The sequence below is a fragment of the Phytophthora infestans genome, genomic scaffold, assembly GCF_000142945.1.
Source record: "Phytophthora infestans T30-4 supercont1.5 genomic scaffold, whole genome shotgun sequence".
Lineage (NCBI taxonomy): Eukaryota > Oomycota > Peronosporomycetes > Peronosporales > Peronosporaceae > Phytophthora > Phytophthora infestans.
In genome coordinates, this window is record NW_003303754.1 from 3,423,246 (window position 1) to 3,437,131 (window position 13,886).

Here is a 13,886-nt window from a genome sequence, read left to right on the forward strand (position 1 = left end):
CTAGGCCTAAGAAGACCGTCTTGTAGTACTTTCGAAAGCACACCGAGAGTTGCAGCGAATAGCGCTGTAGCCTTAGCTGGTCGTGGATATCAACCCCGCCCATCCAGCGATGATAGTCGCGCATCGCTGATGGGCAGGGTATGATTTCCTTTCTGCCGCCACGTAGATGCCGCCCTTCGATGGTACAACAGCAACAGCATAAGTTAGGAAGCCGTCATCACTAAGACACGACCCAAAAGTAACTTACCGCAGGTTTCAATAGATGTACTGCTGCCAGTCGGGAGAAGGTAGACAGGAAGGCGGTCCCACCAAAGCATTACCTGTAGAAGATCGCAGCCCTTTGCGACGGCGATCGTGCTGGTCCCGCGGGGAATATGCGTTGGACGAGTTGCTGCTTTGGTCACTAGGGCTGGCGGAAACCCTTTCTTGTTTGGCTGTATACATTCCGAGCCAGGAGCTGCAACGCTAGCTGAATCGACGTATAGAAGCGATCCGTCACCACAGCGTGGTAGCCACCTTCTTCTGGGGCAGGAAGAACTTCATGCAGATTACGGATAACCACTGCAGGGCCAGAGTTCGGGTCTGCTGAAAATCGGGTCGTTGATTGACCTCCGAGCTCGTCTGAGCTGGTTAGTTCCACAAAATACTTCCAGACTTTGATGCAGCACAATACAACATTCCAAACAATACAGAGGTAGACAAATACAACATGTGAGACTTGGCCAAAAAAAAATACTCCACGATGGAGGCCGTCGAAGTACGTGCCGTAGCCAATACGCTGTGTCAGCACAGCATGTCATAAACCGTTTTGTGCTTCATTTGTGGGGCTTGTCTTTTATAAATTTCCTGGTCACGCTGTGACGACTTCTTGGTGGAATCATGGCCTCGTCGAACGACACAACGGGAGGAACGTTGTATCCCCTTGCAAACGTCTGCTGTAGCGTGTCCACAACGGAGCGGACTTTCCAGGCGCGGTCCGTTTCAGCTCTCGGGTCCGTGTTGTCGGTAAAATGCAGGTTTTGCATGATGCGCTCAACGCGCGACTTCCCCACGAAGTCGCCAAATGTGCCTTTTCGGACAGCGCCCACCCGGGTTCCCCAGTGATCCGCAAAACGGCGCTTGTGAGGGACCAACATACTCGCGATAAGGAGCCCGATACAATGCACAATGTCCTCTGGCTTTATGTCCTTGTGTTTCTTGGTCCCCCGCAACATCACAGCTTCCCTAGTCAACTCTGCATCATCAGTCACTCGCTTCGCATGTATTCTGTCGACCCGTCTGTTGGGATGCTGATGATAGTATCGATTACTCTCAGTAGCTATCCGGCGCCAAAGCCGACGAGGCATGAAGAAGAAGAAGAGTTGTAACGGAGACTCGGCTACTTCAATCGCTGCCTCCGTTGGTTGGTTGTTGTCACCACTGTATAGACTCGGGTATGGTTCTGCTCGTTTAGGATGCGATGCGGTATTTAAACATCATACAACATATACCACATTAGTTTCATGTTGTATATACATCATCTCACAAACCTTCCCAAACTCCCAGCCGTCCACTCGCATCTTCTTCAGCGCTTCATCGTCCTGCGCGAGCGCTTGCATCTCGTCTTTTGTCAGCGTGTTTTATTAATTTTTGGTTGTGTTCCAGTCACGTCGCAGCTTGCCGATAGCTGCCTGCAGACGTCGCTTCTCCAGCTCTCTTTGGGGGTTCCTCTTGTCACGATTGAGGAGCGCTGCACCGTCCAAACTACCATCACTATCACTTGAAAAACTTCATCTGCATCTTCGCTGAGCAGGTCGTTGTCAGCATCTGATCCTCACTGGGCATCGTTCGTGTGCTTTGCAGACAAGTCCTGCTCCTCAATATACCAGTCATCCGAATCTTCGCCTTCGCCATCCAAGTCTGAGTTGAGAGCTCCATTACCATAATCTTCAACGGATGCATTAATAGCTGGAGCGGAAGACGTGAGTGGCTCAGTCGTATCCATACTCAAATCCCTGTCCCAAAGTAGTTCACATTACGCGTCAATATACATATTCTATGCGCTCACACATGCAGTATATATATCATCGCAGAGGCTACCTGGACGTTTGATGTCTGGTTGGAGGCAGTGCTGTGGCTTCGACTCGTATTGGTGGTGATCTGAAACAACATAACATCAGATACAACATGAATACAATTAGTGAATGTAGTATATTCAGCATGTCGAGAATCACGTACTTTGATGCAGACAGCATACTCTCGTCGTCTGCATCTGAATCCTCAACTTGTTCAGCAAGGTGCGGACTGGCGGTTTTCTTCTGCTTCTTCGCTGCGGGAGACTTTGACGATTCCTTCCTCCTTGCTGCTGCTAGATCTTTCAGCGCTGCTTGGCGCGCTTCAGCCCCGCTGCGTTCTTCGTCGACCACGTGCGCACGTTCTCTTGCTTTCTCGGCATCATATCGAGCAGATATAGACTCCACACGGGCTACAGCTTCCACTTCTTTGAACGCGTTCCGTTCCTTCGCCAAAGCTTCGCGCTGGGCCTTGGTCGTCTTCTTCTTTCCCTTTCCAGTTTTTTTTCTCCGCTTTGGCCTTAATTGCGAGACGCTCTGTCCGCAGCTTCTTTGCCGCTGCAATGTACGGCGCCGTCTTTCCAACAGGTGGTCGGCTCGGAAGCGCCGCAATGGATCGCCCACGAGTCATAGCCGTCGTCGTCTGCCTTACCTTCGTCGTTGGCGCGGCCACTGTAGTCGTCTGCGTTGCTCCCGCGGCCTCGTTCCCGAAGTCAGCATCCGTCTCCCTCTCTCCGTTCAGGTATGCTGTGTGTTGGGCAGTCAAGCGCACCCGATCCTCCGAGCTTTTGCCTTCCAGGCGGGTGAGGAAGGCTTCTGACTCGCGACACGTTTTGCGTCGGCCAACCATCTCTGGTCCCCGGTTCTTTTCCTCGAATGTGTGAAATCAGTGGGTTACACGAGGCGAGGGTCAACAACCTTTGTGACAAATCTGAGGAGTTTTGTGTGCGTGTTCCGTGCATTTTTCAGCCTAACCCTGTGCATTTCAGTGTCTTTAACATGTTGTATATATAACATGTGGAAAAAACAGGACATGGTGCACCTTTTGGTCACATGCCGTCAAATACAACCTATAAGTGTGGGGGGGATCAATTGATCGCTAGCGGTTTAGCTAATTCTAAAACTATTTATAGCCAAACTTGCAAAATTTAACTTTTTCTACATGGGAATACGTGGGTATTTAAAGCGTTCACAGCGGCTCGAGGTGATGACCGAGGTCTATACGATAACAAAGCCAGTAAAGGGTTAGTAGTGGCTGCATCAATACTGGTCTTACCGTTGGTTGTTGAGGACGCAAGTCCAAGACGCGATAATATTAAAGAGTGCGAGAACTCAGCACTAACAGTCTTGCTATGACAAACATCACTTTTGGCCAAATCGGGGTAAATAGATTAAGCTCGATAAGTATCGTTATAATTGGGCCAAGAAAAACAAACAACAGGGTATCGTAAATCGCTATCATACTTTTAATTTCGACTTTATTGCTTAATATAAAAGGAAATTTAAAAAAAAGCGCCGCCAGATTTTTCCTGACACTGCCTCATAATAAAGTGTTTTCCGATAGAGTGCTTTTAGATTGTGGCCAGGTTTGAGGTGCACCGTTTTCAGCCAGTTAATCGACTTTCAGCAAATAGTTTTATACGCAGATATAATATAGCTCTCGGCAGTATCCTGGGAACGCCCATCACCGATTCTTGGTGCTTTCGTAGTAATAGATGCAAGTCCTTATTCAGCGATCTCCACGATGGAAGCCTTTATCGCCCTATTACGCTTTGTCGTCAGCATCAATGCTCGTTTTTGTCATAGCGGCAACCTGTCATTTTCGAATTGAGCCCCAGGGAGAGATTCACCATGACCAAGTTGGCAAAGACGGCCGAAACGAAGGGCAAGGCGAAGTTCAGCTCGCAGCATGACGCCGTGTTTCGCTTTTCTGTGACACCAGCAAAGATTTGGTTGGAGCAGCAGACGACAAAGCAGCAATGGTAATGCTGTTTAATTTCCTTGAGGGCGACTTAGCTATGGACTCACCTACCTGGATCAATCAGGCAATGCACTGTGTCGTCTGTGAACGACTTTGCGCTCAAGGGAGCTGGTATCCCGCACGCAATCGTTATGGACTATCTCGCAGTACGTAAACCACGTTAAGTATCGGAAACGTCAGCTAACTGTGTGTGTTTTTTTTGGTAGATGAGTCTGAATCGATCAGAGTCGAGTCTGGACACCAAGTACGAGGTAGACCTCATCCCGATGAGTGAAGGGCGCATGCGTCTCGACTTCTTGCTTAAGTTCTCGATTGCTGACGTCGTGTGGAAGCCCGAGTACCAATTCGTGCTCCAACCGATCGAAGTGACTGAGACGCAGATGCTCATGGCCAAGTTGCAAGACGCTAACGATAGTTTGGACCGCCTCCACTCGATTGTTCCTGCGTGGGTCGTGGAAAGTAACAGACCTCCTGCTGTTGGGAACTCGGCATCGATGCAGATTGTTGCCTTGAAGGGGGCCACGTCGTGGTTGTATGTTTGCGGCCTGGTCAAAAAGGTGCTAGAGAATTCTGGAAGTCATGTTGAGACGGCGGTAGAGTGGAGCTCTACTGCTGTTCACAAGTCAACTGCAGTGGTGACGAAGTACTGGGCTGCTATCTGGTCGACGGCAAAGTATGCGAGCAGCACTGTCGGTCAGCTTGTGCTTGATCAGTACGCGGGAAACGCTTGAGCGTGTGACAGCAATGCCTTACTGTTTTTTTTTCTTTTCAGCTTGACAATTCAATTGAGTTTTATTAAGTATTCTCATTTAAAAAGCACATATACGAAATTATTGGATATTTCTTCGTAAAGTCCCAACCACGTCCCACATCGAGTTTGGCCAAGAAATCTATCAGCGTCATTTCCGAAAAAACCTCGTGTGAGAGAACAATGGTGTCGTCTGGTAACCTTTTCAACAACTTTGTATCGCATCCCGGTGTCCCGTTCTTATGTCGAATTGTCGGTAAGCCTAGTGGATTTGATATTGAGATATTCGACACGACGCACGAGAAAGCCTGGTAAGCTGGCAAGTACATCCATTTTTATCGAACAGGTTATTAATAAGACATATTTGAGTGAATGCAGGGCCTGTCGTGTAACGTCGGAGGTATTGGTCTTAGACAATGATACCTCAACGACACTGCCATGGGAGAAAGCAAAGGCGTTCTTAGAGGTAAGTGAGATGCAACTCGTAGCATATTACTACCGGTTGCTTAATTATAGAAAATGCAATGCTTAGGTGGGTATTATGTCCCGCGGTGCAGCTGAAGATGTGGCTCTCGACTTTGTCGAGCAGTTGGAGGAGGTGGCTGTGCTACAGCTTCGTCTTCGATTTGGAATGCAAGGATGCTTCTGGAGCCCCACCTTACGTTTTGTGCTGAAAAGGGTCAACGCGGAACGGCACGAAAAGATGGAGTTGCAAGCGAGTATTGCCAACATGGAGTCGCAGTTGAGCAAGAAGGCTGCTGCGATGCACTCCCACCCTACCTTCAAAACCGCCTCGTTGGTTTGCAGCCTATTTTTGATATCAGTCGCGGTTTTGACTACAATTGCTAGCTACATCGGGGCTGCAGGCGGCACTGCGAGAGGGATTGCATTCGCTAGCGTGACGCCGTATCGAGTTGATACCTACAGCAGCAATATTTTTTGGGAGCCAACCAGAAAGTTCGACGATAAGTTCTTGTTGGTAAAGCATTCCGGTGTCCAAGTTTGTGAATCAGGTTTTGCACAAGTGTCAATAGTGCTGCGTCACTCAAACTGTCGATCGAATATCGCGTTCAAGGTGTACAAAAGCGGTGCAGAGATCTCCAGTGTCTACGATTACACCTGCGGTTTGTTCTCGATCGGAATTTCATCAGCCTACGTCCACACGATTGCTGTCGATGCAAACGATACGATCAGCGTCAAGTATGTTGGTGGAGGGACGCTTTTCACGTGGGACAGCTTCATGGATGTGCTGCTACTCCCAACGACCACGCATTAAATCTGCCATGTGTGGTGTTTCAGAAATTGATTTGTTTTGCCCGTTTTTTTATTTTCCTTTCTTTAATTTTTTTTAAAGCTGAAGCCAGGGACGGTTTTTCATTGACAGTAAAGGGTACAGTATGTTGACCCTTAAGTAGTCGGCACCGAAAGCTAAGAGCTACACGAGGTATGGATTTGAAATGCAAAACATTCGAGCCGGAGCAAGAGAAGTGTGAAGAAAATTCATAGTTATCTTCTCAAATGTACGTGCTCGCACAGTCGAGCGTCGTGCGCTGAGAACAAGACGTCACACTTAAGTAACGGTACTGATACTGTACAGAGGAATATAAGCAGAGCCACCAAAAATGGAAATCTTTAGCTGTACCTGGAATGATTACCAAAAGCTGTAACATTGGCGTGAGCTGTCCACTTCACAACTCGATGGCTTCCAAGTTCGTCCCGATACGATTTGCCCATTATGGTCTTCTCTTGGCTGCTGTTGCTCTACTTATCACTGTATCAAGAGCTACCCCTTTAACGTCGACACACCCAAAATTTGAAACTCCACGTCGTATTACCAATACAGATCTGGTTGAGACCCAGTCTTCAAGCAACTATGACGGCGAGTTGAGAGGTATTTCCAGCATGACGAAGATTAATAATGTGGCTAAAGTAGGAACGAAGAAGCTGAAGAAAGTCGCGGAGGGTGTCAAAACCAAGTTGGCGCCTAACAAACAATCCGCGGTTGACACGCAATTCAAAGAGTTTGTAGATAAGGTGCAGGGGGATTTGTTCAACAACGCACAGTTCGCTGACTGGGTTAAGTTTGTATTCAAAGTCTACAACCACAACGATGAAGCAGCCCACGCAGCGCTGGTTACGACTATGGTCGCTCACTATGGCGATGAATATCTTGCCAGTATGCTAGCTGCCACGAAGGGTTCGAATATGATTACCACATTCAGGCTGAAAGAAGCACAGATAAACAGCTGGAAGGCCAGTGGCAAAACTCCGGTCGACGTTTACAAGATTTTACATGTTGATGCAGAAGCCAGTGATTTGTTGAAAAGCCCGACGTTGAAAACGTGGATTTCCTACGTGGTAAAGCTGAAAGAGAATCCATACGAACTGCTGCTATTAAATCTAAAAACGCACTACGACGATGCAGCACTTGCGCAAATGTTTGCTGTGGCGAAGGGAGACGCCGCTACGACAGCGCTTGCTGGAAAAATGGAGACGCTGCTGCTGAAGAAGTGGCAGGAGAAAGACAAGACTATGATCGACGTCTTTCAACTTCTAAAGCTGAACACAAAGAGCCCTAAAGAGCTGCTGGTAAGCCCCGTGCTGAGCACTTGGATGTCGTACACTTTACTGCTGAAGAAGAACCCGTACGAGCTGTTGTTTAAGGCGATAAAGAAAACGGGCATAGATGACGCAGGACTAGCAAGGATGGTTGGCACAGCGGAGCAAATTGACAGCAACACTGCCCGCAAAATACAGCACCAACAATTCAAAATATGGAAAAGGGAAGGGAAAAGTCCGACGGACGTCTTCAGATTACTTGGGCTCAAGAAGGAAGGAGACAATTTGTTTGAGAGCCCTGTGTGGAGCACTTGGACAGGATATCTGGACCGAACCGACAGGACGGCCGTATACAAGGAAACGATTTTGGTCCTGAAGACACAATTCGGGGACGAACGTTTGACGAACATAATCTCAAAGGCGAAGGACGTCGACAGTACCGCTGACACTGCAGAAAAACTGGAGCGGAGCTTTTGGTGGGCAATGGGACTAACGTCAGATGATCTATTTAATCTTCTCAAATTGAAGCATAAGGGGTTTGAGAGCCCGGACTTGCGAAGCTGGGTCGCTTATGTGAGGGAGCTGAACAGCTTTAGAAAAAGTCCGGATGAATTCATGGTTATTAAGCAGCTGGAGAATCATTACGGCGATGTTAAGCTGGCACGAATGCTAGCCAAATCGAAGCAACAGGGACGAGTGGGTGGGTTTCTCAACGAGTTACAATCGCTGCAATTCAAAGCGTTGATGGATCGAGAAGTTCATCCTACTACTCTGGCGAATAAATCGCGTCCCAAACACCCAATCGACAACACCGTGCATCTCGCTTTCAAAAGATACGCGTCCCGAGCTCCGGAACCGCCAATTTAGAGGAAGTAGTAGCTGGATCCAGCCAAAGAGAGGAGAGCTCTCGTCAATCCAATCGTGTAATGCCAATAACCCGTACGACTATGAGCTGAAGCAAGCGTGCGCACGTACAATCCAAACAGCTTAGCGGCGATTCCATGATTTTAAGCCTGGATCCCGTCCCTATCGACAGCGTAAGGGTCAATCATTCATCTAGGTTCAGCTCTATCTGAAGTCTAAATAAAAATAAAATGTACGTTAATTTATTAATTGAAGTATATTCTTTTTGATCATTTTGTCCGTCAAGAGTGGCATGTTGTTCAAATATAATAACTTAATTGCTGCCCTATTCAGTCATATTTCTCGAGAACTAAAAAGCCATTTCATCCTTCTAGTTATAATAAATCAAAACCCATTTAAACCACCCTCTAATCAGTAATTTTTACACCGAATGAAACGCGCTCCCCGCGATGCCTCAAGCGTTCCTCGCTTCCATGACGCCCTGCGCACCGGCCAAGTGGACGCCGTGCGTCGCATGATCCACCGAGACCCTTCTCTGGCAAATGTGCGGTCCAGCTCGAGCCCACATGCGACGTCCCTCATGATCTCCGCTACCAGTAGCCACCTGCCTACGAAAATTATGTTGGCGCTGGTAAAACTTCTTCTAGCCAAAGGAGCCTCGTTGCGCACAAAGGACGATCATCGCTGCAACGCTTTAATGGCCGTCTGCGTCTCTGGGGGACATCCGCGCATTATTAGCTTCCTATTAGACTGGGACAGGGTCAAGTCGGCTCATAGAGTGCTACAATGGAGTGATACGGACGACAAAGGTCGAACCGCGCTGGGACTCGCGTGCGTACACGGCCACGGACGACTGGCGTCTTATATTTTGGACCTTGCAGGGGTCCAAGAGGTCGGAAGTCCCTTGTACGCGCTCAAAATGGCGCTACAGAGCGAGGACGAGCGCTGTGTCCTGGATTTACTTGGCAGTAAAAAGCTGCGGTGGCTGGTGAAGCAGAACAAAAGACACGACAAACTGATAATGAATGGGGAGTGGAATCAGACTCAGACTCAGACAACTGAGGAAGAGTATACACTGTCTAAATGCGTAGCTAAAGCCGTCGAACTCGAGATGGTGCGCGTAGTGACGGAGCTGCATCGTCTGAATCGACGCTGTGTCGGCCATGCCACGTGGTTCGCGCTGTGCAGTAAGAGCGAGGTGCGTCCTCGAGCTAAAACCGCGCTTGTGCGGAGAGCGAATTCGGTAATACCGGTATTTAAGGAGATTGCAGACTTGCACCGTCGAGATTGCGTGTGGGAACGCATGAGAATCGTCTTTTTGATTCGATCCGCGCCTCCTGTGGAGAGGAATGGGTCGATGGAGATCAATATCGTGGCAGAGCTACCCGACGCAGTGTTTCGCATTGTCGCTGAGTTTTTGAAGCCGACATTTGACGATGCGGAAGAAGCCCAGAAAGAGCGATTCAAGACTGTGCTCGATCTGTCGTCCTGGTAATAGATTTTACACAATAGAGTAATGAAAACGTCCATAAAATATTACGAATGTCACTTTCTAGAATTGCTGCGTTCTGGTTCACTGGCGATAGCGTAGCTCGGCCTTCTACTCCGTCACTAAAGGCTTTATCGCGTAGGAGTTCTGCAGTTTGAACGACTGTACCGAGTCGAAATGCAAATACCAGTCGATTCGTGGCTCGTTTCAAGACGCAAACAAACCAAAATAATTGCGCAAGAAGTACTTGGCACTCCGATAGTGCAAGGGTTGCTAGCTTAGCTGTGTACTTCTGCGCTAATTCTCCTCCAAGCCATCTCCTAATTAAAATGTTGGCGCATGTTAGTTAAGAAATAAACAGTAGTTACATACACTGCGTTCCAGCGAGAGCCTTGGTTGGTATTTTTCAGTTTTCAGTGAATTGAGCATCGTAACGGTTTTTTTTTCACGTTTAGTATCGGATATTGCTGGTCACTACTGTACCTATTAAATGACGATACATGAAACAGTTGGTCACCAGTACCAAATTTGGATTAATTATTTTTATCAGGGGTTGCATCTGAAGTGTAGGACGACTTTTTCAAGACATACAGCACGATATACAGAGCGCTCACCTTTGCTCAATGAGCGACCCACACCAAAATGTAGACCGCCGTATTGGCGCCGCCAATTTGGCGGTACAGGTGGCCCCAGCCAGACCACACGGCTAACACAAACGATTGCAACGCGATTTAGTAGCAGCAAGACAGCTACGAACAGCCCGTTCTCAACGTGAGTTCGACAGCACGTCCGAATACTACGGCGACCACATTTGGATGAAGGACTTGGACATTAGTGGCCGCGTGGGTGCGACAGACGTGGATCCGACCGCCTCAACCACGTTAAATCCTGTAGATGGCCTTGAGTAATATAGTTTACAAACACTCGAATAATACATATGCATTACGACAGTATAGTTGATGTCCGGGTCGTTGTGAAAGCCCGGGTCACCGCCAACTGTTTCACATGCATGGTAGGCTTTGAAACGTGGACTGGCAGCTTGGGTTTCATCGGGCCTTGACCAAAATACTTCGGAATTAGCCCCAGGGTTCCTCAACAGCAAGAGGGCGTATGGACATTCTTCGAGCAAAGGCCCAGAAAACGTCTTGAGCTCGATGCCGCTACTACAAGCACACGGTTTTCGCATCCACGAAGAACATGAAGGCACCAAAGCAATTGCTATGCTATGTCTTCTCCGATCGGTGGTTGAAAATGAATAATGTGATTACAGTTTAAAAAAAATCGACATGTCTTGGAAGATGCACTTGATCCGTATGCCCTAGGAACACTTTCACCAGTCCACTGAAAGGTAAAAGAAAGTATGATTAGATCGTTAGCTTCACTACTCCTCAGCTCAACGTTCTTCTGCGACCATGCAGTCGCTTCTCATGCATTGGCCTGGCATCATTTGTCTTCACTATACTGCACAGCACCTTTGTGCTCAACTCAGTTGTGCCAGGTCCCGTAGTTCGACCATCCGTCTTGTACTTCACGTTGACTCTGGTCCTAGATATGAATCTGGATTCCAACACGCCTCCTTCGAAGCTCCAGCTTTGACTACTTTGCATCTCCGATGCCAACACTAGCAATCAGATTCTTGAGACGCAATTTGTCCAGTGCTTTTGTAAAAGCATCAGCAGGATTCTCATCCCCTTTGATCTTATGTAGATTGAGCACTCCACGTTCCACTTGTTCACGCACGTAATGCCAACGCAACTCGATGTGTCGAGTGCGGCGACTGTAGGTAGGATTTGTAGCTGGAACATGTGCAGCTTGGTTGTCAATACCAATGCGTAATTCCACAGTGTGGTGCGGGAGAATTTCCTGTAAGATGTTACTCTCTGCGATTGCCTCCATAGCAGCCTCACATGCAGCCACATACTCAGCTTCAGCAGTGGACAAGGCTACAATGGACTGTCGTCTCGACATCCATGAAATGGCACCACCAGCTAGTGTAAAAACGAATTCTGTCGTGCTCTTCCGAGTTTCTGGGTCATTGGCCCAGTCACTGTCACAATGTCCTTCGAGTACTATAGCCTTCGACTTTATCTCTTGTCGATTGTAAGTTATTCCATAGTTCACAGGACCCGCAAGATAGCGTAGGACACGTTTCAATGCACCAACGTGCTTACTTGATGGGTTTACCACAAATCTACTCAACTGACTCAGTGCAAATGCCAGGTCAGGACGTGTACTTGTCGCCAAATACATCAGCATACCCACAGCTTCACGGCACGGGAAACTAGTGTCGCTTGTCTCGCCTTCTTCCAGCGGGACAAATCTGGCCTTCACTTCCATGGGATTTCCCACAGCATGAGCTTCACCAAAGCCAAACTTCTCCAAAATTTCGTGCGTATACTTTGTTTGAGTGATTGTAATCTGCTCTTATGTCTGGTTAACTTCAACCTCAAGATATGCAGTCAATAGTCCTTGGTCCTTGAGTCCATACTCTTGGTCCAAATCTTCAAACAAAATATTCTTGCTCTTCTCATCCTTGGTCGCTACCACGATATCATCCACATACACAAGGACAAGTATAATATCTTCTCCATCAATACGATAGTACAGACATGGCTCGGTCAACGATCTCTGGTAGCCACGAGTAAGAAGCCACTGGTTAATTTCAGAGTTCCACTCGCGCCCAGATTGCCTCAATCCATACAACGCTTTGGTCACCACATACATGTGGCCATTCACTTCACACGGAAATCCGTCAATCGACTTCACGTATTGCAGAAATTCCGAGTAACGCATTTAGATATGCCGTATCAACATCTCCTCCATAGAGCTTCAGGTTTCAGTGCCGCAGCTAATGCCACTAGAAGCCTGAAAGAAGACATTCGTGCCACCGGCGAGAACGTGTCAATGAAATCCACTCCTGGTCTCTGTTTTTGCCAAGAGCAACTAGTCGAGCTTTGAAGCGAATCATAAACCCCTGAAAATCCGACTTCACACTATAGACCCAGCGTGTCTTGATAGGCTTAGCATCCTTCGGAACATCCTCAAACGCAATCTCTTCCAGAACTCTACGTCGTTTCATTGCCGACATCTCTGCCAGTTCGGCTTCGCGCCAATAGTTACTGTATTTGCTTCGCATAGCTTCGCGGTGGTTGCGTGGAATCCGAACATCACTTGCTCGTATAGAACGTCCATTCTTATCCACTACACGTGACGTATTCTGCACCGCGTTGACTACATAGTCATCCAAATACTTAGGCCGACGACGCTCGTGATACTCACGTAGACCAGTTCGAGTTCGTTTCGGACCTTCACGTTCCGCACATATCTCCACACGACCCATTTCTGAGTTGGTTTCGTCTCGTTGACGCTTGCATACCAATTTCTCACACGTACTGGCAATTATAACGTTGTCAGCATCCTCACTGAATTTCTCATCAACGTCAACCAGCATATCTCCGTCTTCATCGGCTACAAGATTCGCTTCATTCACAACCGATTCAGAAAGGTTTTCATCTGTATGCAGCTCTTCAGTGTCCACTTCAGATGAACTCCCATCAGCATTAACGTCCAATGAACCACACCCACTGACAGCAGACTCATTATCACTTGTCATGTCAGGTTTCGTGTATCCATACAACTGTCGTAAGTTTCGACGCTGATCCTTTCAGAATTCACACCGTCACTCTGTACAAGATCATCACTCTGGTTGTGGTATTGTTCACTCTGCAGTGCAGTCAGAGCACTAGGTAAACCTGCCGTTACCCCTTCAACATCCGGAACACACGGAGGTTCAGTCACTGTGTCTCCGATTCCTTCCAGTCCTGTCCAGTTTGCAGATGCTCCTGACGGTAATGACGCTCGTTGCGCCTCCCTAAGCTCCGTCATCACCTCATTTCGCTCTTCAACTCGTTGCGCAGTATCGTCCTCGCCTCCCTCGAGGTCTCTGGTCGCTTCGAGCGTGACCTCGCTCATCGTCGGAGCAGCGTTCGAGTTACAGACTTCACTCAGATCCATAGTAGATTCGAGTGTTGCGTTTTCAGTACTCGACTCCGTGTTACTGCGCTTCGTAAAGTGCAACGACTCCAAGTCGTCGTTCTCCAAATCTGCTCCATGACGATCTCGGTACATCACATCTTCACTAATGCGAAGATCGGATACGAATTTAGCTGTACGATCATCAGGAAAGTAGACCTT

At 48.0% G+C, this 13,886-nt stretch overlaps 3 protein-coding genes across 3 annotated transcripts; all 3 read left to right on the top strand.

Moving 5' to 3' along the window:
- Positions 1-3,902: 3,902 nt before the first annotated feature.
- PITG_04358 (uncharacterized protein) lies at positions 3,903-4,763 on the top strand (the record flags this gene model as incomplete). The annotated part of the gene is made up of 4 exons (XM_002905949.1): positions 3,903-4,033; positions 4,097-4,178; positions 4,239-4,484; positions 4,548-4,763. The coding sequence occupies 4 exons, from the start codon at positions 3,903-3,905 to the stop codon at positions 4,761-4,763; spliced, it is 675 nt and encodes a 224-aa protein (XP_002905995.1).
- Positions 4,764-6,478: 1,715 nt separating this feature from the next.
- Positions 6,479-8,206, top strand: PITG_22740 (secreted RxLR effector peptide protein, putative; the record flags this gene model as incomplete). Its single annotated transcript, XM_002905950.1, has 1 exon — positions 6,479-8,206. The coding sequence occupies one exon, from the start codon at positions 6,479-6,481 to the stop codon at positions 8,204-8,206; it is 1,728 nt and encodes a 575-aa protein (XP_002905996.1).
- A 427-nt stretch (positions 8,207-8,633) lies between these two features.
- Positions 8,634-9,698, top strand: PITG_04359 (uncharacterized protein; the record flags this gene model as incomplete). The annotated part of the gene is made up of 1 exon (XM_002905951.1): positions 8,634-9,698. One exon carries the CDS (start codon positions 8,634-8,636, stop codon positions 9,696-9,698), a length of 1,065 nt encoding a protein of 354 aa, XP_002905997.1.
- Positions 9,699-13,886: the final 4,188 nt, after the last annotated feature.